The sequence below is a fragment of the Asterias rubens genome, chromosome 2 (assembly GCF_902459465.1).
Source record: "Asterias rubens chromosome 2, eAstRub1.3, whole genome shotgun sequence".
Lineage (NCBI taxonomy): Eukaryota > Metazoa > Echinodermata > Asteroidea > Forcipulatida > Asteriidae > Asterias > Asterias rubens.
In genome coordinates, this window is record NC_047063.1 from 9,939,151 (window position 1) to 9,963,872 (window position 24,722).

General features: G+C 38.4%; 2 protein-coding genes across 4 annotated transcripts in view; one reads left to right on the top strand and one right to left on the bottom strand.

Moving 5' to 3' along the window:
- LOC117306922 (protein lin-37 homolog) overlaps positions 1-18,428 on the top strand; it is a 26,601-nt gene extending 8,173 nt beyond the window's left edge. Inside the window, exons 1-9 of one of the 3 annotated variants that reach the window (XM_033791499.1) lie at positions 787-877; positions 2,518-2,673; positions 3,776-3,829; positions 6,018-6,136; positions 7,528-7,694; positions 8,685-8,807; positions 11,659-11,732; positions 12,622-12,730; positions 18,340-18,428. In XM_033791499.1, the coding sequence (XP_033647390.1) occupies positions 2,555-2,673; positions 3,776-3,829; positions 6,018-6,136; positions 7,528-7,694; positions 8,685-8,807; positions 11,659-11,732; positions 12,622-12,703 (738 nt within the window). In that variant the 5' untranslated portion in view covers positions 787-877; positions 2,518-2,554 and the 3' untranslated portion in view covers positions 12,704-12,730; positions 18,340-18,428. Of the gene's footprint in view, positions 1-786; positions 878-898; positions 941-2,517; positions 2,674-3,775; positions 3,830-6,017; positions 6,137-7,527; positions 7,695-8,684; positions 8,808-11,658; positions 11,733-12,621; positions 12,731-18,339 lie in introns of those variants that run through there. The other 2 variants (XM_033791501.1, XM_033791500.1) reach the window with 2 other exon arrangements.
- Positions 18,336-24,722, bottom strand: part of LOC117306920 (EF-hand and coiled-coil domain-containing protein 1-like) — a 21,127-nt gene continuing 14,740 nt past the window's right edge. The window contains exons 5-6 of the mRNA XM_033791497.1: positions 19,008-19,089; positions 18,336-18,616 (exon numbers count right to left, since the gene is read on the bottom strand). Coding sequence (XP_033647388.1) covers positions 18,336-18,616; positions 19,008-19,089 — 363 coding nt within the window. The remainder of the gene's footprint in view (positions 18,617-19,007; positions 19,090-24,722) is intronic.

Below are 24,722 nucleotides of genomic sequence, written 5' to 3' on the forward strand. Positions count from 1 at the left end.
CAACGCCAGCACCCGATATTACCATAAAGCTCCTGCCTTGACTATAGGCACATAAATTATTGTTTGGCTGATTTAGGTTAGGCCTACCAAAATTTCATACAGCTTACATACTTACAATGGTTCTCAACTCATGTTTCGCCTAGTAGCTAAATGATGTGAGCCCTAGAAATTTAGTTTCAAATAAGCATTTTGCTTTTGCCATTATTTCCAACCGAATACAAAGGTGATTTATTTATATTTGTCGAATTAAAATGCATCCTTGCAGTGATAGTTACAGAATGTTGTCACTAGCTTGTTGCACCTTTTGTCATCTTAAAGTTGTATAGGGCCTATACATATATTTTGTTATAAAATTGCGTCCAAACGAATCACTTTCAACACAAAGTGTGCTCACTATAGACGGTCAAAGTCGAATTTGTTTTATCACTCATAATAATAAAACGTTTTCTTTGAGTGAGTTGAAAGCGATTTGTGTGTTGGAGTTTGGACTACGTCCTAAGTAATTTTTACACGATTATTTTTGCCATGGTGTAGATGTTGACTTTGTAATTATGTAGGCCATTATGCGTCTAAATTCTATGATTAGATTGGCTAGCGCTCTTAAAAAGGGTTATTGCGCGAACCAGAGATTCTCGTGTATGATTGCGCCCTCTTTTGGCAAAGTATAAAAAAACAACCAGGAACGTCTGAAAATCAAGACTAATCAATACCAGCAAATGAATGTTTAAAACCTGTACTTCAATGAACAGTTTAGACCATTTGAGTTTGGATAGAACCAGTCTAGTATTCGGGCCCATTTTTAATTTTCTGTTGCGACCACCGCCAGCAGTATTTCTAATTCTATCGTAAATGTTTTGGGAAAGGACACCCTTTAGGGGTAAGTATATAGATGATAATTCTGCGTGTGAAAGAGGCTTGAATGAGGTGTACAGGTTTGTTTGTTAGTATTTTTATATTTCTACCTCAATATCCATCCACATTGCCAAATTGGTTTCCGTTGGTTTATTTCATTTTTCGCCGCACACGCACGCAGGGCAGCGACACCACTTCGGCACCTCGCAAACTCGGCACCTGCAAACTTGGGGCACCTTGCAAACTTGGGGCACCTTGCAAACTCGGCACCCACTCGATCGGCACCAAGAATGTCGGCACGATACAAACTCGGCACCGGCCCTTTATTGACTAAACAAACTCGCTGCAAGCAATAATCCTCTCTATTAATATCAGTATCTAATAGTATCAGTGAAAGTGATAGTATTACTATTACTACTTAGTACTAACTAACAAAAGTATTATTGAGTCCTACATACTATCAGTATCACCTCGAAGTCGAAGACTATAAATAGTAATACTAATAGTAATTATAAAAAGAGTCAGCAAGTGGTGAAAAATAAACGTACGTGTACTTACACTTACACAGTGTTAACACAATAAAACAAATTGTTGTGAACGCTTTTATTAATATTAATGGCAAAATACCCAATACTAGTTATGGAAGTTTCATGATAAGAATTCCGTACTTTTGAAAAAATTTGGGCCCAGGAAATGTTAATGGTCCGCCCGCCGCAGTCCCCCGCACCGTGTTCAGTCAAGTTTTTATAATGCTGTTTAGGCTAAAACTGGTACGGGCCTAGCTGAAACTGCGTCCATGAGGTCGTTCACACGCCGTACTAAAGTTGGTCTAAGTCCACTTAGACCGGTTCGGGTTACTAGCGTGCTGTACTTTCAATCTAGGAGAATGAACTGCAGTGGGTGCGAGGCTGTGTGTAGGGGAAATTCCCTATGCCAGCAATATCACCACGTTGTTGGGAAGTTGGGAAAATACTGCAAAGTACATGTATTTACGTAACTTGCACGTGTGTAGTTGTGTTTATGAACGAATCGGAATTAAAATCGCGGCACCAGCTTTTGAGAGATCGCAACTGCCAATCGATTGAAGTACAAACTAAAAGTATTTATTAAATCGGAAACAGTGGTATAAAACACAAGAATGAAACGTGTTCTGTTTCATGGAATATGGACAATATTTTGGTGAGTTTTCTCGGCGGTTTGTATTAATATTTTGTTTGTTAAAAAAAAAAAAATTTGAGTCGTGTTCATGTTTGTTTTAAGTGCCCATATCCTCCCAGCGGTAAAACTGTTTTCCGTGTGTGATTGAGCCATTTGTATTCAATAATATGTTCTGATGATCATCCAGGGCATAGGGCACTCAGTATCTCGGCATGCTTGGTGCGTGAATCTGATGAATAAAACCGGATGTTAGAGTAACGGGGTCGCGTCTACTTTCACCTCTTAAAACCGGAAATAAACCGGATCAGGTTTAACTCTGTGCTGTCTGAACGCAATGGGTTTTTATTTTTACGACCACCCCCCGCTGCTCGTAAAAGTTAAACCGGTTCGGGTCTGAGTTAGTACGCTGTCTGAACATACCCCATGTTGGTGAAAGTGCAGCGTAAGTTTGTGTATAGATTTGTGACCAATTATATTTTCAATCTTGCCAATGTTATTTTTGAACAGAACTTCACTGCTACTATAAAGGGTGAGAGACATCAAGATGAGTATGAGAGGGAAACACCATCAGCATCTTGAGAAAGAGAAGCCAGATGTGATGGGACCCCGTAGCAAGCTAGAGGGTGTCTTGCAGAACCTAGTGGAGAGAGCTGAAGAAGAGAGGTAAATTGCCATACTTCCTAGGAAGTCGGGCCCGGGCTTCTACTGTTATTAGCGAGCTTGCGGTTTGCGACGACGGATGGCTCTGCGTCGGTATAAATGTTGTCGTTTTCAGCACAACGCAGATTCATCCCAAGTACTGTTGTAGAAATGCGCAGATGACGCCAAATGTAATTATTACTGTCGCAGAACCATCCGTCGTCAAAAAAACGAGCTCTCTGTCATACATGTAGACCCCTTGCAAAACGTGCAGCCCACTAACATGCCACTATCATATCCGCCATTTTGTGAGTCAGAAATGAGCACAAAATGCACAAAAGCTTGGACTCCCACAATGAAAGGAAATGGTTGACGCGCATTGTTCGGAGGTGCGTTCAGTGTTTTGAAGGTATCTATGAAAACAATAGACCCCCTTGCATAATGTGAAAAGCTACCAGGTACGCTTGGGTCATGGCATGCCCATGATTTTAAGCACAAAGAACAGCAGTATGCCTCCTTTTGGCCTTATGGATGGTGCTTTTTGTACAAGCAGCACAAAGCCTTCCATGGGCTCTGGGAAAATATTTAGGATGTTTGTCAAATAACTTATTGCAGTTGCCAATTTTGTTCCACAGCAGGACAAAACTGTTTGACCATGTAAACATGTTGTTTCATTTTCAGCAATGTCAGACATTTTACTGAATTCAGACTTCCCGGTAAACAACAATTTGGTTGTTTTCTCAAAACTAAATGAGCCATTCTATTTGATCTACTTCTCTTGCACCAAGGATACTGTTCACAAAAGCTCCCCTGAATCCTTAACTCAAGGGATTATCAAAAGGTGGAAGTGCCATTATTCCAGTGTAACATGGTTACAGACTTTTTTGTTAACAGTGACACTCTATTAATGATTTTTGTCTTGAGCCGTTTCTTTTTGTTTCGACTAAGGGGAAGGGGGGGGGTAATATTCAATTAAATTTAAGAATACATATTACTGCTCAACATTGCTTACTGTTGTTTAATAAGAGTACATGTAGACTGGGCTTTGTGTCCCACATCTGTTGAAGGAAAGCCAAAATAGTGTTGCTCAATACTCACTCACCTAATTTTTGATTTGTTTTTACAGTCATCCAGATGAAATTGAACTGGGTCCAATCATCAAAAAAGAAGTTGAAGACAGGTGAGATCGGATACTTTGATGATGTTGTCTAACTTGTCTACAGGGCCCAATTTCATAGAGCTGCTTAGCGGCCGATTTTGTCCTTACTGTGCGATTTCCATTTCATAGCGCTGCTAACCGTAAACACACGAAAAGGCATGCTAACCTTCCGGTGCTTACCGCACAAAAATAAATGACGTCACAATGCAAATCCATGGCCACCCAATCTTTCTGCTAACCTGTGAAATACGCTTGCACCTTAGCAAATTTTTTTGCTACAGTAAGCACGAAAATTTGCTTACCATTAAAGGATTCGGGTACTTTTTCAAAATGTCCACAGATTTACATTAAACTTACAGGGTTTGAAGAAAATGATAGTGGAAAGCTTCCCTTCAAATATTACTTACTGAGGTGCTGTAGTTTTTGAGAAACGAGTAAAACAATGTCATGAAAATACGTTTGTAAATGATTAAAAAAAAATTCGTCTCATGAGATGAAAATTATTTTCATGACATTGTTTTACTCATTTCCCAAAAACTACAGCACCTCAGCACGTAATATTTTCAGGGAAGCTTTCTACTATCATTATCTTCAAACTGTGTAAGTTTAGTGTAAATCTGTGGACATTGTGTTTTTTTGTCCTACAAAAAGTACCCAGACCCTTTAATGGCCGATTTTGTGCTTACTGTGTGATTTCCATTTCATAGCGCTGCTAACCGTAAACACACGAAAAGGCATGCTAACCTTCCGGTGCTTACCGCACAAAAATAAATGACATCACAAAGCAAATCCATGGTAAACGCGCATTATGGCCACCCAATCTTTCCGGTAACCTGTGAAACATGCTTGCACCTTAGCAAATTTTTCTGCTACAGTAGGCACGAAAATTTGCTTAGCCATTGGACACTTTCGGAACAGAAAAAAAATAAAAGTTCACAGATTAACAAATAAGGGCCAGGGTTTACAGAAGGTAATGGTGAAAGACTTCTCCTGAAGTGTTATTCCATGAAATGCTTTACTTTTTGAAAAAACATTAAAACAATATAAATTCTCGATATCGAGAATTACGGATTTATTTTAAACTCATGTCATGACACGGCGAAACGTGCAGAAACAAGGGTGGGTTTTCCCTGTTATTTTCTCCCAACTCCAATGACTAATTGAGCCTAAATTTTCACAGGTTTGTTATTTTATGTTGTGATACACGAAGTGCGGGCCTTGGACAATGCTGTTTACCGAAAGTGTCCAATGGCTTTAAGCAGTGCTATGAAATTGGGCCTAGGTGGTAACACTCAGTGTTTGCCAATTGGGCATTTTTCGTTGTTTTGAGTGTCATGACATGTCTTTAAAATAAATCCGTAATTCTCGACAACGAGAATTGATAATTGTTTAAATGTTTTCTCGAAAGTAAAGCATTTCATGGAATATTATTTCAAGAGAAGTCTTTCACCATTACCTTCTGTAAACCCTGTAAGTTATTTGTAAATCTGTGAACTTTTTTTATTTTCTGTGCCGAAAGTGTATAATGGCTTTAACGCCATGTTCTATCTTTCCTTTGCATTTGGAAGAATTTTTCCTCTGAACAGATTTTTGGTTGGAGAACAGACCGTATCGAATATGACGTTACCATTCAATGTGTTTAGACACGCATATATGGCCTACCCTACAATATGGCCACTTTCATTGCAACAAAGGTTTTTTCCTTGCGGTCTGTAGTTCGTCTGATTGAGTGGAGAACCAATGTCTGAGTCGTCCTAGTCTTTCAGTGGTTAATAAATCATGTCGAGACAAAGGTTCTGGGCTGAAATTAGTTCAGAGAAAAACAAAGTCTTTAAAAATAGTTTCTTTTCAGCGAAATCAAAGATGCTTTTAAGTGTTTTCAACTTGTTTTAAACTTTTAACATCTTGAACATACTCAACCTTATAAATCGGTTTGCACTTGTTAAACTTGAGTCGACGAAAACCTGATTCATATTTTATGCGATTGCGAATGGAACACAAATTTTTACGCCACAAATATTTTGCATCAGTTACTTGTGCTCAACTCCTGCGAAACCTTCGCTGCGAAAACTGTCCTGTGGCGTCAAAATTGTTATCGCATTGGCATTCGTAGGCAGTATGAACCGGGCTTAAATGTTCTTGAATGAAAGGGTTTCTTATGCAAGTCCCTAATGTGCATTTTTTCTACACTCATTTTGGATTGCTACAGTGAGCATGTTGAGCTTGCATCACCAGCAAAGAGACCCAACAGATCAAGGAAGAGAAGAAAGAGGGAACTTCCTTCAGAAAACCTTGACAATGAGACCATAGATGCAGCCAGGCTACAGCGTAAGTCTTTTCACAAATTTATGTACCTAGGTAGGGTCCTACTTTGGTAACAACCCAGGGAGAAGAAAATTGTGTTCTATTATTACAATTATCAAGTTTTAAACCACAAGGAAATTTGACTGGGTAAAGTTGTAAATGATTTGGGGTTAAAAAAGAAAATTTTTCTATGGAGCGGGATTTGATCCAATACACTTGATACTATTAGTAATTGTCAAAGACTAGTCTTCACAGTTAACGTATCTCAACATATGCATACAATAAGAAACCTGTGAAAATTTTTATCTCAATCGGTCGTCGAAGTTGCAAGATGTTAACGAAAGAAAAAAATACCCTTGTCGCACCATGGTCACACAAAGTTGTGTGCTTGCAGATGCTTGATTTTGAGACCTCAAATTCTATATCTAAGGTCTTGAAATCAAATTCATGGAAAATTACTTCTTTCTCGAAAACTACATCACTTCAGAGGGAGCTGTTTCTTACAATGTTTTAAAAGCTATCTCCCCAGTACTCGTAATCAAGAAAGGTTTAATGATAATAATTATTTGGAGTAATTTCCAATAGTGTCCACTGCCGGCGCTTTACCAATTAAGGTTGCGTCCTATGTTGGTGGTCTCCCTACATACTTTGGCAATACCTTTGTTCGAGGGGGGGGGGGGGGTTGGGGGAAGAAGCCATACAATACAATCGTTAGCTACCTAGGGATGGCACAATGATGTGTGCAAAGGCTAGATAGCCCAGTTGGTGACATTAAAGCTAGAGGGTTTTGGTTCAAAATATTACCTCTTTCTCAAAAATCTGTTTATACTATCAAAACTTACTTGTTAATGAGCAATGGAGAGCATTTGAATCAACAGCTCTCCATTACTCATTACCAAGTAAGTTGTTATGCTGACAATTATTTTGAGTAATTACCAACAGTGTACAGTGCTTTTACACAACACATCACCTGTAGGTGAGTACACCTTGTTGACATGCAATGTGTCCCAGTGGCCAATTTTGGCAGAGAGCTGAGATTAGTCTTCAGTGTAAATCAATCTTAATTGGGAAGCAAAGTGTGATGTCACAACCGCTGGTCACAATACAAACCACGAGTGGAAATATTGGCCACTCATCTCAGTGCGCCTTTGTGGAATCGACCCCAGAAGTAGTTTCGGGTCTGGAATTACACAGATGCTATGGAGTCCATGTGGCCTTTGTTGCCCCTGGTCTTCGCCTCGGTGCCCCTTCAAAAGTTTCCGATCAACTTTATGATTTTCCAATGGAAGTGCCTCTTGCAAAATGAAACTGGCCTTGCCCTCCCAAAAATGAAATTCCAGGCATGTAGTTTCATATCTTTATGTACACCGTTTAAGTGGTGTGAAACACTTTGGCCTTTTTTTATTTTATTGTAGATTCCTACGTGATGAAGGTATTTGATCGCAGCGTTGACCTGGCACAGTTCAGGACTTACTCGGCGCTGTACCCAGTATGTCGAGAATGGATGCAGAATAAACCAGCCACCCAAAGAGGATCAAGGGATCGCTCTCGATCTCCCGAACCTTTAGATGACTCGGATGAGGTATGTTATAACTTATCATAACCAAAAGTACTGAATAAATATGTACCGTACTTAACACACATCTGTGTATGGGTAAAACAAATGAAAATTTGTTAATCCCCTGATGCAAATTGAACTATTGAAAATTGTTGTGGTATTGCTTTTAATATAGATGGATTGCCACTGTTGGAAAAGCGGCCATTGATTACAAAAAATGCCAAGGTGCACCCGTGTCGACAGTTTGTGCTGTGCACGACTCTCAGTCAATGATAGCCTTTTACATGTACATGTTTCATCAACAAAGGTTGCCAATGCAAAGGGTATATAGGATTCAAACTACCCCCAGTTACTGGTCAAGCAAATTTTGACATCTTTTGAAACTTCTGTATGTTTTATCTCATCATCATTCCGCAAGACTTGCGTCCGTGGCTGCCTAATCCTTAATGGGATGGGGGGGGGGGGGTGGCCCACCTGGAGTCACAGCCATCACCTGTTCGCCTTTAATCGCTGTTATTCTCAGCTTTCATACGCTTCTACCACTACACTTTTACAAATTGTCTATCCAGCGCAGATTTGGACGACCTCTGCCTCGACATACATCTGTAGGCAGACCATATATAGCTGCGTCGGGTAGGCCTCCCTGTCTCATCACATGTGCACACCCCTTTATAAAATAGTTATATTTATAAATCTTATAAAGCTCTGGTATCTAGACAGAACTATTCACTGCGCTATACGACCAAGGGAAAACTAATGGTAGACTTGACTGAAAAAGTAAGTTTTGAGATTGGATTTGAGTGAAGAAATGTTCAAGTTGTGATCTTAGGGTGAGAGGCAAGCCGTTCCACAGGCGGCGGGCTGCAACTGAGAAAATTCTATCCCTGTAAGCTTTCAACCTGAAAGGTGGAACGGCAATCAAGTTGGCATAACTGGACCTTAGTTAACACACAGGCTTCTAATTCTTATCTTGTGTTATTTTTGATGTCCTTTTATCATTCTTGTTTATTGCAGAATAGTCAGCCGCCTCTTTACCGGCTTCCAGGACCCAGCAAGCTTGCATCTTACATGAGGGAAGAGAGTGGTCAAGACCCCAGGGTACCACTCCCCATGCCAAACCAAGAGACGCTTGATATAGTAAGTACTAGGTTGCCTTTTGTGCCAGTTCAATTTTTTTCATTGAAAAGTATTGTTTGAAGCATGAATAAACTATAAATAAATAGTAAGCTTGCGGGCCCAACCATGTGTAAATCTCTTGTGAGAGTGTTGGTTCTAAATATAGCCTGTGTGGTCTCGACGTTTCAAACAGTATACTTCAGGAGAAAGGCATGGTTTAACCTACAAGTTTACTATTTATTTGTAGTATCTTCCTATTGTTCTTTCATGATGTGCAAAAATGTTATGTGGATTCTTCAACGAAGTTTGTTCAATGTTACTTAGTCTAGGGTTGCTTTTTGTGCAAATTACTTTTATTCAATGGTTTTGTCATGATTGTGCAAAAATATGTATGGATTACTCAATGCATGATTTGCATAATGTATTTTCTTCTTTCTATTTATGTCATCAATTTTCTTTCTCCCTTTTAGCTTATTTCTAGTAAAAAGTATTCCATGGGCATCACCATGGTGAATACCTATGCCTTAAAGTTGTACTGTATAGATTTAAATTATCATTGTTTGTAGGCCGTCCTCATATTTATGATTTGATGCATTGAATATTGACATGTGCGCTACCTTTGTAAATCCCCTTTTCTTTTTTGGGGACAGAGTGCACACATTGTTTCTATGTAATTCCCCATGTTGTGTGGGGAGCATAGTTCTGGCCATGCTCCTCATATTTTCAATGTTGGGAGTGTAATCTTTATAGACACTCCCACTGAGTATTGTTTGTACTCATACCATCTCTATTTGCCAGAAAAATATTGTACTCACATTATTGTTTTTATTAACTCTCCATGTTGTGTAGGGAGCATAATTCTAGCAATGCTCCTCATATTTTCAATGTTGGGAGTGTAAGCTTTATAGACACTCCCACTGAGTATTGTTTGTACTCATACCATCTCTATTTGCCAGAGAAATGTTGTACTCGCACTATTGTGTCTATTAGTTCTTCATGTTGTGTAGGGAGCATAGCTTTTGCCATGCTCCTCATATTTGTTATGTTTGGAGTGTAAGCTTTATAGACACTCCCACTGAGTATTGTTTGTGCTCACACCATCTCTATTTGCCAGAAAAATATTGTACTTTTTGAGATGCACAAATCATTGATTGTAATGGGAGACTATTGGGACGATGGCACCAGCAGACTTCCCAGGTAAATTTCCATTTTCTGTAGTTCTGAGCTTGCTCACTTTTCTGAGAACAATGGATAATTACCTGGTAAGTCTGCTGCCACCAAGTGTCACCATAAGTCTCCCATTTGGTAACAGTGTCGTAAAGCGATCAGCCACACTGACCTTCGACCTTCATTCAATTACTGTATTGCATAGATATCATTCTGTGCTACATGTTATTATTATCATTGTTTTCTGCTATTATCTTGTGAAGTTTAATGCTCTTGTTGGATATTTTTCTTCTATGTTTATTTTCTATATTGTGTGAATTTTGGTGAATGCTCATTTTGCTTTTTATAGAGGATCATTTCTCCTTCCTCCGCTTTCACATGACATGATTTATTAACACTGCATTAATATTATTATTGAAGAGTGCCATACTTTATATCATTCCTGTGCTATCTTTTTATTATTATTTTGTGCTGCTTATCTTGCCAAGGTTAAATATTTCACTGGATATTTATATTAATTTATGTGTATTTTTTATTTCTAGCGTGTGGATGAATGCTCATCTGCTTTCAATTTGAATCGAGGATCATTTTTCCTTTCTCCCCTGTCGTACGATGGGATCTTATCACTGTATGATTGTTACTGAAGAGTGTCATGTTTTGAATATTCTTTTGAGGCGGAACATTTCTTCTTCCTTCACTGTCATTCGACAGGATCATACCTCTGCATTACGTGATTTGAAGATTATCATATTTAAAATGATCTATGTTAATTAAATTCATTCTTTAGGTATACACCAATTCAGGCACGCACCGGGCGCGCAAGTGTTGAGCACTGCGGCCATTGCTGAGGTAACATGTGCCTAGTTTTGTGCACAGAGACATAAGGAAATCATGTTTCTTTTCTCTTTTTATGGAAATTTAATGTCTTTCTCGACAATCTATGCGATTTCTCTGACATGGCTGCATGGACGACTTACTACATTCTTGCTACTTTCTTTTTTAAATTAAGGACAAAGGAAAATACTGAAATATTGCAAATTTTGTAGTCAGTGATCTTCATTAGTATATCATGATGTCCTGTTAAGGAAACTGTGATAGTCGTTGAGGAAAACATTTCATGTCCATAAAGAGTGAAAAGAAACATGATTTCCTCATGTCTTTGTGCACAAAACTAAGCACATGTACACCTCAGCAATGGCGCACGGTGCTCAACACTGCGCGCCTGAATTGGTGTATCAGTTTTATTATTAATATTGTTAAGCCTCCATGAAGTATCATGCCTTATTTCTTAGAGAGGTTTATGTTGGCCTACTTGGTGTTAACACAAACCAAGTACTGCACTTATGTGCCTTGTAATTTTGGATAGTCATTTATTCTTACAGTTTTGATTTGATCATGCAAAGTACCTTTTAAAACTTTTTCTTTGTGTGTGTAGTTTTACTAGCTAAGTGGTTTTTGTTCTGTTTTAGTAGGCCTATTATAAATATTAGTGACCTCTAGTCAATTGCACATTATTAATGTTTATTATTATAATTATAAGATGGTATTTCAACAATGGATAGTTCTAAATCTTAGTATCCAAATTACTCACTTAAATATTGATACATATAAAGCCATCAAAATCCAGAATAGGGTTGTCCGTGAGACGACAAAGTACCACTTAGGAGTAGATCAATTAATCCACTTCAATTATTATTCACTGCAGAATTCCCCTAGCTACCTCTCAAAAGATGAACTACTGATGAAGAACATGGACAGATGGAAAACAATTAGGCATTCGTGAGTACAGGCTGTTGTATGTGATTGGTAACTTCGGTATGTTTGTTTGATATGAAAGTTAAAGGGAAGGCACATGTTTGGTAATTACAAAAACAAAACAAATATAAACTTAAAAACTGACTTGGTAACAAGTATGGGAGAGCTGTTGATAGTATAAAACATTGTGAGAAACGGCTTCCTCTGAAGTAACATAGTTTTTGAGAAAGAGGTAACTTCTCACTAAAATAATAAAAGACTTCTAGCTAGAAGTCTTTTATTCCTATCTGAAAGCACACAAATTCGCCCAACCAGGATGTTTTTTCGAAGATCATTTTCTCGCAACTTCGATGACCGATTGAGCCCAAATTTTCACAGGCTTGTTATTTTATGCTAATGATGGGATACACCAAGTGAGAACACTGGTCTTGGACAATTACCAAACTTGTACAGTGGCTTTAAATACAATGTGAGTCATTGTCCAAGGTGCTAGGAATGTGGTACAGTAGGCTTGGAACTAAAGGGACCATGGCCTCTCTTGCTACCCCTGGTTTTGATCTCGGTCCGTCAACAGAAAGAACCCAGTGCACTTAAGGAAAAGAGAAGGGGTTCGCCCCGGTGTTTCTGGCTGTGGCTGCTGAATGCGCCATAGCACCTTGTACGCCATCTCATAATTCAAAAACTTGGTCCCACTCGCCTTGTATTTAAAATACTTGGCACTTTATATCTTTTAGAAAAGGCGCATTATGAATACTGTTGTTATAACTAACAGCGGCCAGCTATCAGCCCAGTCATTACCACTCGGTGTAGACCGGGTCCTCGCACTGTTATTCCCTAATTATCCCACCAACCAACGATACACTTTGCCCTTTCACAATAAGCCATCTGGTACTTTGATTCTTTTTTACTGTAGTTGGAAATCCAGTGCTCAGTACAACCAGGCGCGTTACAATGAGAGCTATGCCATTCTGAAGGCTATGTATGAACGCCAATAGCGCCTGAAGACGTCATTGACTGTAAATGTAAGTATTTCTAGCTCACTTAATAGACTCGTCCCACAAAATATGTTAATTGCACATCACAGGGGCGCACTAAGGCTTTGGTTGGCAAAATGAAGGAACATCGTGCTTTTTGTATGGGGATGATGGTGGCGTGACACAGATGGTTTGTGCATCCGCTTAGTGCACATCTCTATGGCGTTTGCCAACCAATAGTGTCTGTACGCATGCGTGATTGTGATTAGCAAATTTCATAGGAAAGGTCTGTTTGTATCATCTACTTGTTGTTATTTATACTCAAATAAATTGCATCATATATCTATGATATTACATTCATAAATGCCCCAGACAGTTTTTTTTATTCCTGTTTGTGGAGAGCGCGTCACGTGGGGGTGTTTAAACGGGTGATAATGACCAGCTTGAGCTATTTATAACCGGCTGGCTTCGCGTGTTGGTTGCGCAAGCTCATGTACGCCAACTGAACTTACGTGGAAAGCAATTTCCAGCTATTAGTAACATCGCGTTCTGTGTGTGTACATGCGCATAATCACACAACCCGACGCCCACAAAACATTTTCACACAAACAACCAAATCTCAAAGAAAATAAGTGGCAGATTGTCTAAAATTGTGAAACTATTTCGCCTTTTAACAAAATGGCATTAATGAATGGGAATAAAAGAGCAGTGGCTTGTTCTTAAAATATCCGTTTAAAACCTTGCAGGCTCGTGAACAAGCGATCACATGACAACGACCCTGCCGGTTCTAAATGGCCGTTTAAGAACTCGTTGCTACCTTTTTATTCCCTTATTTTAACCTGATGCAGTTCTGGTATATTCTTGGCTGAACAATAGATTCTAAGGACCTTGTCACACGAGGCAACAACTGCAGTGCCTGCTAAATGAGCACTTTGGTGAATCGCTTGGCTTCTTGGAGATTGCCTGGAACTGGTTGTCTGTAAATTGCCTCGCGTGACATGGCCCTAAAGTAACTAGGTAACATCTAGTTAAACTGGTGTCTACTGAGTTGCTGCATTTTAAAGAGGAATTTTCAGGAGGAAAAAGAGGAACTTTTACCTGAATTCAGACCCGACTTCAAGACAAAATACTTTTTGTGCAGAAGCGCTACAAAATATCACTTGTGCTGATGTTATTAGTAATAATGTACACATGCATGTACTAAGATATAATACTCACATACACAGTTAGTTTCTGCTTGGCAATTTTATTATTTCTAAAATGGTTATTGCAACTAGTGGGTGTTATTGCACAGGGAAAGAACATAAGGTTGTACACCGTAAGTCATTATGCACAGAAATCACACTCGAATTAAACATACCACAAAGTGTACATAGTATTGCTCAGTCCTGGTGCTGATTTCATAGAGCTGCTTAAGAACAAAAACTAACTAAGCACAAACAGTTTTGCTAACTAGAATAAGGTTACCAGCAAATTTACCACATCCCGTGTTAGTTTTGTGTCTGGTTTCCTGTGCATTTTTGCTTAGCAGAAAGTTTTTGAGCAATATTTTGTGCTTATTGCAGCTCTATGAAATAGCCCAGGTGTCAATTTCCTAGAGCTGTTGTAATATACAAATATTGACTGCTTCGAGTGCTATGGTTAAAACTATGACTCCCGAGGTGATCCCGGAGCGTTCTATTTTCCCGAGGCGAAGCATCACCAAGGGAGTCATAGTTTTAACCATTGCACGAGTAAAAGCAGTCAATATTTGTTTTATAACACCCCAAACATTTCTAAATACTGTACTATTAAGTTACAGACCTAAATGCTACAATCCACGGACGACGCGAAGACAGATTGCAAAAACTTTTAACATGCTGCATGTAGTGTCATGTAATCCGAAATGGTTACAGACTGTTAATTTATCATCCTCGTACACGCAACGGACGTCTGGGTATTGCACGCCGTGTGATAGTCTTCGGACTAGTGCACGGCAAACCGATGCACTATCACACGGCCGTCGTCTAGTAAAACTAAGACATATCATGTGACGCGCTCTAAACCAATGAAAAGGCAGAACATTGGTAAGGGGTGTTATAATAGAAACTATTGCTGAAACATTAACCAAGTGCACTTTGAAGGAAACGGTCACAAGTAGTGTGTGAAAGGTTTTTGGGGCTGGTATGTATGAACTTTGGCAATCAAAATTGTTTTGTGCTTAGCTACTTTTATTATGCTTCAGCAGCGCTATGAAAATGGACCTTGGTCCCACTCTACATGTTCTCTACATATTGCTTTAGTTACAACTATGTTTCAACAAGATTTTAAAAGATATTTTTCAACAGTTATAAGTAACATATAGATTTTTAATGAACTACATATTGTACCTGATCAGGGCTCGAATTTTTGCTCTGGGCTGAGGCCAGTAGTTTTAGTGATGGGCCAGTAAACTCATGGTCAGACAAGTCAGGCAGTCTGTTATGGTTTTTTTCTTTTTCAATTGAATATCAGTAGGATTTGAAACTTTGCATGGTGGAAATACGATATGCAAAGGTTTGGTGTAACACCGTGTAATGACTATCTCTAATGAGTTGGGGTGGTTCTGAAAAGAACCGTTGGTTTCAACTCAACATTTCAATCAGTATGCCCTGATCGTCTTCTGGAGAAAGCAATGTTAGACTTTGGGACGCTAGGTGGCAGCATTGTTTACGTAGTTCTGAGCGTGCGCACATGACCGAGAACAATTTATTTTACCTGGTAAGTCTGCTGCCACCAAGCGTCCCAAAAGTCTCCCATTGAATATCATAAAACCTCACTGTGTAATATCTGATACAGAAACAGATTTTCTTCAAATGTTAACCTTTGAGTCAAGTGAGAGGATCTTAGTTCTCTCCTCATACATATATGTTGTCAGGACTCTTGATTTGTTTTCTCATTTGGATTCTGGTCCCTAAAGTTCTGGGGTGGATTTCACAAAGAGTTAAGACTAGTCTTATCTCGAGTTAGGATAAGTTACTCGCCCTAACTTAGGACTAGCCTAAGTTTCAAAATCTCCTAGGACTTGTCCCAACTCTTTGTGAAATCGACCAGTTTGAGTTACAGTACTAGCCATGTGGTCCTGTGGATTTTTCTCCCAAATTCGAGCCCTGGATTTGCAATAAATAGTCTATTATAAGCAGAGAAAAAGTTGCTAACAATTTTTACAAGATACTTTACAATAAGTTTTCAGAACAGTTTGATTAAGGGTAACCATGCAGCTTACTTATAAAACCTTACATGAGTGGGTCAAGACGACATGCAAAATACGTCACTTGCTTTAGCAACAATACAAAAATGTATCAAAATTGCACCATTTTGAAAGACCTATTTTAAGCTAGCATTGTTTCTGTTCTTTTATATCTCTTTCTACTGCACTATTTGTGTTTTGATCATTTCATGTAGTTCTTCATGCATTAGTTGACTCACAGTCTTAAAAACTTTTACAAAATGCACCATGGAAAAGAAGGCGTTGCGCTTTATAGCTCTTAAATGTTAGAGAAGGGAAAATACAATTTATCGTACAAATTTATAAAATGTGTTTGTCTTTCCTCTTATACAAAACAGACTTTTCAAATTTTAATTTAGCAACTCTTTGGAGATGGAAAAAAATGTCTATTTAATAGACCAATGTGGACATATCAATTATTGCACGATTAAGAATGCATTTGGTTGCAAGGCTGAAGTTGGAAGTTTGCTGTAGAAAAACAGTTTGGAAAAAACTAGCTTTGCTTGACTTAAAGCCTACCAATTATTTAAATTATTTGTTTTTATTGATATTATTATGAATATCGTTGTTGATAGTTAACTGTTTAAGTTTTTTATTTTTGTTACTTTTTAATTTATTTGTTTATTTGTTTATTTAATTATTTTTTTAATATTTGTTTTAGTAATTTTTACAGTGCAGGCTTTGATTTTGATTTAATGTGAATTTTAGGCTTTTAATACAATCAACATTTAAGATAAATCTAACCACAAACTTCTTAAAATACAACTGGCACATCATTATTTCTTCATTATTGTCACCTTTAGTAGAATAAACATTGATTATTTAATGAAATATTGTTTTCCTTACTCCACATACACATGAATTTTGTCATTTAATCTTCTCATTTAATCTACAACATAAGTAACCTATTCTTGTAGAAAGTCCTTTTCTCAAGAAAAAAAAAAAAAAAATGATAAGTTGCTTTTTGGTAATCAAAGTGAGGCAAAACCATGACAAAGTACAGGTAGGCTACATAAAACAAAAGTTTCCCAGTGGTTCCAGTAGCCATCAATATACTATAATATATTTTATTGTGTATTACTTGTTCCTTGTTCTCTTTATTTGCATGGATAAGTCACAATATAAACAGTTTAATAAGTTATCCATATAAGAAACTTCAGCTTGCATTTTGATACTTAGACCACCATACCACTTTTACTATTCAGGTAAGCTCCAACAGCCTCAAATATCAGCTTAAATTTTTATTTAAAATATACAGGCGGGAAAAAAAAGAACTTTATAGATAATAATTAACACATAACATGAATAAAAATGTACTTGTATACAGTTTTACATAGACCATCATACATTGTACATATACAGTGCCCTACAACCGAACACTTTGGGATGATCTTTCAGGACCCAAATTACTGCTCGAAAATTGTCTTTGCTAAGCATATATTGAGTAGGGCACCAGCCACCCAGTCCACACGTGATGTAATTTTGGCTGGTAAACTGTTTCTGTTAAGCAAGACTTGTATTTGCTTTATAGCAAGGTTTCTGCTTTCAGGTTTTATGAAACTGGGCCCTGACCCTCTTGCAAAAGCCACCATCACTTAAAATGAGGTCAAAATGTGTAAGCGTTTAAGTCTTAACTCTAAGCCAATGATAGGCCTTCCTCTGACCTTGGTGAAGATATTCAGATCGAAACTGATCGAATACTGGTCGAATACTGAACGAAACGTTGAGTCGTTAACTACCGGTTCTGTTCAGGATAAGCACTACTTATCAAGAGATATTCACATGGTGTTACTGTAAACATGGTCAACCTCGCTTAGCAACTGACTAACTCTGTTATACTGAACTGTATGCATACTACATGTACAGTCACACATTCAACTTAATCACATACATGAACCTTTCTTAATTAAAAGTTTTTAAAGTAGTTTTTAAAAATGACATTGAAAACCGCCAATGCATGTCTCCACAGTGCTTGTGATGGTTGTATTTGTAGATTTCAATGTTTTTCTTTGCATTATATGCCAAGGATGTTTAGAATTTGCATTTGTACTGTTATAGCATGTTAATGTAAAAAGTCAAATATAAACACAATTTGAGAGAGCAAGTCCCACACATTAAACAAAAATGTATGAACTCACTTAAAGCAAGTTAAACTCAAAACAATAATAAAAACATTGTCATGATTAATTGTGCAAAAAGATCCAGCCAGTACCTTTACTGATTTTTTTTTCATAGTGAAATTAATTGTTTATTAATTCGTTTATTGCTAAAATTACATTTCAGCAAAACAAAAGCTGAATTACATGACGTTTACAAAATTGACCTTATTGAAAATTGACCTTATTGAAAATTAAACTTTACAGCTGACTTTTTAAAGGTGTTTATTAAATCCTTCTAAACTCTTTTTCAGATTTCAGTGGGGCTTTCCATGTTACCATTACACACCATGTCTTCCACATCATTGGACTCGGAGGCCTCACGACACAGCTTCTTGGATGTGCTGCTGTTGAACTGGTAGAAGTCCGTGCTGAGTCGCACACTGCCACCAGCGGCCGCTGCCGAACGCCGCATCTCAGGGCTGTTTGGTGTTGATTGGGTGCCTCGGACCGATATACCATTGAGTCTCAGCAGGTCGTGGTGCATTAGCTGCTTGTGCAGGAAATTCAGGAAGCTCCTCACTTCGTTTTCTACAAAATATTGATTGGAACACGAACAAAAAATGTACATAAACCCAAGGCAAGTTTTTAAAAGAACAAATCTACCCAGCAGGTAGATACACACATGATTTTACCCAAAACCAAAAATTGATACCTCTCCATGCAATGCCTCAAATCCCATCATATTGTTTTTAAAGGTACTTTCTACTTGTGCTAAACATTAGCAGCTTTTGCTCATAATAGGTTCATTCTGAAGTCCCCAATCTCCTTTCTGATTTGGTGTCCTCTGTTCATTTTGTTTTATTGTTTATTTTGTGTCCTCTTATAAACAACATTCCTGTCATAAAGAGGACATTGCCAGTCCCAGCTATCTTGTTATAACGAGAGGCAACTGTAGATAACGAGGACTAGACCAACCTACCTGAATCCGAGTTGTAGTTGTCTTTCAGGCAGACTTCTAGTGTGTCCATCAGAATCTTGCCAGCAGACCGACGAGATAGATTCTAAGGACAAATAACACATTCATTTGGAGTTGGTGGTTGGAATTTCAGTTTTGTGTATTTCCGCAAGTTTAACGATTTGGTCTCGCTGTCATGTATGTGTTTCCCCCCATGTAATTACTTATAATAAGACATGTAGCACACGGTTTTCTGTAATGACAGGGGAAATGTAGTAATATTGATCCACTAATGAACTCGTATTTCAAAATACAGTGCGGACGAAAGTCTCCAAGTTGGCAAATTATTGATTGCGTGTGTTGTTTTTGGAGATTGAAAGATCTGATTTATTTACACATGGGGTAAACTGTTGGTTGTTCAAGTACATTCGCGCAGATGTGTTGTTGCAGGGCTGACTCTGGTAACTCTAAACATTATAAGATCATAACGAGAGAAGCAGTTATTGGTATCGCTATTTGCCGTGTTGGCACACTAGTTCTGTGTTGCAGTCACTTCGTGGACATTACTTTGTTCTGTACACTTTTTAGAAAAAAAACCTGTATGCTTCAAGACTGTAACATAACACGGTGTGGCTGTTTATAGGTCCACACAGTGTCAGTTTGGAAACCTTACATGATGTGGACTTCTTTTGTTTTCAGATCCACTCGTATGTCTTGTTGCAGTCACTGTGTGGACATTCTTTGTTCTGCACACTGAGGATAATCATGTTCCTCAACATTGCAAATAACACGTGGACGTTTGTAGGTCCACACAGTGTAAGTTTGAAAACCCTACATGATGTGGACTTCTTTTGGTCTCAGATCCACTCGTATGTCTTGTTGCAGTCACTGTGTGGACACTCTTTGTTCTGTACACTGAGGATAATCAGGTTACTCAACATTGCAAATAACACTATGTGGACGTTTGTAGGTCCACACAGTGTAAGTTTGAAAACCCTACATGATGTGGACTTCTTTTGGTCTCAGATCCACACGTATGTCTTGTTGCAGTCACTGTGTGGACATTCTTTGTTCTGTACACTGAGGATAATCATGTTCCTCAACATTGCAAATAACACTATGTGGACGTTTGTAGGGCCACACAGTGTAAGTTTGAAAACCCTACATGATGTGGACTTCTTTTGGTCTCAGATCCACTCGTATGTCTTGTTGCAGTCACTGTGTGGACATTCTTTGTTCTGTACACTGAGGATAATCATGTTCCTCAACATTGCAAATAACACTATGTGGACGTTTGTAGGTCCACACAGTGTAAGTTTGGAAACCCTACATGATGTGGACTTCTTTTGGTCTCAGATCCACTCGTATGTCTCGTTGCAGTCGCTGTGTGGACATTCTTTGTTCTGTACACTGAGGATAATCATGTTCCTCAACACTGCGAGTTAAAAACTAGATAGATGACAACATCATGTTTGTACATTTTACTTGCGTCGTTTTTTTTAACAGTTTACATTTTGGTTTGTTTATCGTTTAAGCCATGGTTTGGTTTCGTGTGTGCTACATGGTATCGTTTTTATTGTAAACTGGTTTATATTTTGTAGTAATAATCGTTTTAAGCTATGATTAAATGCATTACACACAAATAATGGGTCTTTATTTTTCATTTTCTTTAGAACTTATTTTTAACGGCGTGCATGTAAAAACACTGATACAGTATGGTATAAAGTTAAACATATCAAGAAGTTTTTTTAATGCAATATTCTTGCTTGGTTTAAAAGAGAAGAATTTTTTTGAGTAAAAAAAAATCTCGCAGGCAACATTTAGCTGATACCCATCAGATGAACGCAATTTGTACCGCAGTGGTATTGTAACGCAGTGACGGGTACATGCAATTTCCACAAGCGAATTTTGGAGCGAATTTTGACTGAGGGTCCTCGTGTGGTTTAACTGGAATTTGTGCCCACTGGGTAGACTTGACTCAAGTCCCAATCCCGTGCCACCCCCAGGAAACTACCGCTTTGCGATGATCTGCATTCCCCAACCTGTTCCGCATGCTCGGGCCCACATTTTGGCGGCGAGCGCGCACTGTACTGTGTATGCTACGTTGTTTGATAGTAAGTTGCAGTGATATGCATAGGGACCTCTTACACGAGAATGGGACTTGAATCAAGTCTAACCACTGAGGAGAACGCTGCGTTAAATTTTCTTGAAAGTGGTAAAGCAATTACCAAAGGGAGAAAGAAGTATAGCCTGCAAACCTCCTGAATTGTTACAATACATGTGCTGGGTCTAGAATGAGAGGGGAACCCATGCCAGCAAGTCAGGAATGCTCACATTCTGTAAATCGCATCCCTGTTATTGTACTCTCTTTTTGTCTCGAAACTTTTCTCACAACTATTCCCACCCCCCTGTGAGGTCAATGCGGAGTCGCGGCAGTTCACCTACCGCCGGTCCGGCCAGGCCAAACCGACCACGTCAAGACCACTGAACCCCAATGACTGCCGAGGTGAAATAATTCCCCTGCAATCAAGCAAGCAAAGCGCGCAATTAACGCGATGACAATTTCACACACAAGCAGTTCACTCCGGGTACTCTTCTTGTTGATAAAATTCGACTGTAATTATACCATCCCTGCTTGAACTCTCCGAATATTGCTATATTTGGTGAGATATAATATGAGATCATACCATTTTCGTCTCTGCGGGCTGTAATGCGTTTTTACGGACGGGTTGAGTGGTGTGTTGACGTTCACCAAAAGTGCGTACTTAAGAAAATATTTTCATCGCCGGTTTCATAAATATTTATACTCTGTGTAAATATTGATTCAGTTTCAAGCGAAGGGAATTTCTCGTTTGGGTTTGTTCGTTTTCTATTGAGTTTGAATCAGAAATCGCGGTACAACGAAAATGTATACTCGACTGCAAGAACCGAGATATGTTTTTTTGTCTTCATGTTCATGATGTATTATGTTTATTGTTTTAAAATGCCCATCAACAAAACTGGCCAGCTTTAAACGTACAGATGCAAAGAATGGTAATGGTTAGGCGCCCAATTTCTTAGCTTTTAGCTGCTTAAAGTATAAACATTTACTATAAAGCAAAATTAAGCAGGATACCATTCACAGTGGAAAAATATTGGTAATTAAAACAAGCAAACATGATTATAACAATAATTAACAGCTAATGAAATTCGCTACGCTTTTTATAAAACTGGCATATTCATGAACTCCAAAATAACTGGCATATCAATTAATTCCAACATATTGAAAGAACACAAAATTCCATTCCTGCATGCAGTGCGTGCCGATGAAGACATTACAGCACAGATTCATTTTGCTTTTGATCTAATTTGTTGCCAATTCCATCGGCGCAATACCACTTTGTCCGTACTTTGGGGCCTCCTGGCGTTGCCGTATCAAAAAGAATGGAAGCAAACAAACGCAAACCACTCTACAATAGAGCGAATTATTCAATCTAAATATGACTCATTCTCTAATACCCCGTGAAGTTGTGTGCGCAGTAATTTTTGCTTATTGGCTTTATGGTGTTTTGGCAATTATCACACTCTGCTGATCCCAGAATCGCGGCATTTGGCGCACATTTTTACTCTTCTCGTTTTTTTGCCGCCATAATTTGTCAGTCTTTTTTTGTGGTTGTATGAAGCTTTCCCCCCTTTTCAAGCGAGCCTTGTTTCGCATCAGACTTTGGGCCCCTTGGCGAAGTTTAATTGAAGAATTACTTGGGGTGGTTTTTATTTTATGTCGCGTTTGGGAGGCACTTTCCCCCACGCATTGTTAATCTTTCTTTGTGCTGTTATGATGTTAAATTATTTTCATTCCATGTCAGATGCCCGGCGGGTTTATATGCTCTCCGAAGTACTGCGTCTGTCGGCCTAGTTGTATGTGGTTAGTCGAAAGAGCAGTTTTTGTCTTTAACTCTTGACATTGTTATTATTGTAGTAGCATCACATTACAAAGATAAGCTATGGGTTTTACTGTCTCATCCAAACAGATTTTGTCCGTTTACAAATTGACCCAGATTTAAGCGTTTCCTACACATGTTTGTGGTCACAGCGACATACTAGGTTTGTTTTCAGAAACAATGAAAAATGGTTCAACCAATTTTTTACAACGTTTGACCGAGTCGTCAATAACGCATCTGAGGAAACATTTTAATATTATATTTTGGTTGAAAGTTTGTTGAAAGGTCAACCTTTTTATGTCAATTTTCTTTTTAGAAAAACATTGTTTGAAGTGTAAAATTTTAAAACAAATTTAAAAATCGAAAACATTGCTACCATTCTTGGATAGTCGTGCCTATAATATTATCACTCCCATCACACTATGTGACAATTCGAAACTTTCATGGAGAACGTAACTGTGTTTGTTCACTCGCGGATTAGATTTGACCCGGTTCCGGTGGCATGCAGGGGGACTGACCCATATATCGGTCAATGTGACCAGAAATGTGACAAAGTGACCGAAAAATTTATCAGACTGATGCAGAATCCCGAACTGAAATCCCGTTTTTCCAAATACTTTAGGATGCGGGCACCAACCGCATCTCCGGCTTACGGCCGGCCACCACGTGCAAATTTATCTCATATCGGGGGCGTGGGTGGGGGGGGGGGCATTTCAGACAAAATTAGCATTATTTGACAAGATCATACCACCTTCGCTATCTTTATAACAAGTTTTCAGATAGAAGTTAAAACAAATGTGGGTGGCATACCAAAGTATGACCCTACCTTTAATAAAAGGGAAACTTTTTGAATGTTCTACTTTTTCAGTTACATGTAGGCCTTTAGTCTCAGATGTCGTGTATGAAATCTTTGTTAATGAAATCGATTTAAAACCCACCGTGGTTAATGGACCAACAAGTCGTATTTTAGTGTTTCAGACTTTGTACTTCCTTCCTAAACCCATACAACACCCAAGGATATGCCTGATTCCTTAGCTTTTTTTAACACACTGCAGAAAAATGCTTCATGTTATCTTACTTAATTGATTATGCATTCAAGCCTCTATCTGTTGTTTCACGTGATCAATTATTTTCTAATAGCCGAGAGCGAGACCAGCAATGAAAACAAGGGCTGCTCTTTCGCGTCTTTGGACGGCAGTTGAAATGCTCCGTTTCACGCCAAGCTGCCTGCTGGGCGCTTTTATTTGCGTAGTATTAACATAAGAATCTCCCGTATAAAAGCCATCGGTTTCCGATGGGATGTCTAAATATCCCCAAGGTGGTGATTCTGGTGAGAGACCAATTAGTGGTTCTGTGTAATTACCTTGTAAGCAGGAAGGGGCAAGAGACCTATATAAAACATTCTGTTTAAGAAAACCCGTAACCATTTTTGTTGTTTATAATCAGTGTTTTATGGTTTAACATTTTTTAATATTAAACAACAATTCTGCTCAGGAAGTGTTAAGAAATGACCGGGTACCAGTCGCAGCAATTGTAACTAAATGGCATTCGTATAACCTATTTTTGCTAAGCAAAAGTTGTTTGATGAGCTAAGCAAGTTTAATTTGTTTTATATCTTTATAACAGGCTTTATGAAATTGCGTCAAGGCCCCCGCTGTAAAAGTCAACATCCAGCTTACTTGATATTGATAGAGGGATAAATCCAATTTCTTGTTATTTTTTTAAAAATTGTCTCTTATTTTTGATTTTTGAAAATTTTATTTGGGAACGTTTATGTCGGCACAAAATCCCTCGCTCCGCCCTTCTAAACAAGGAATTT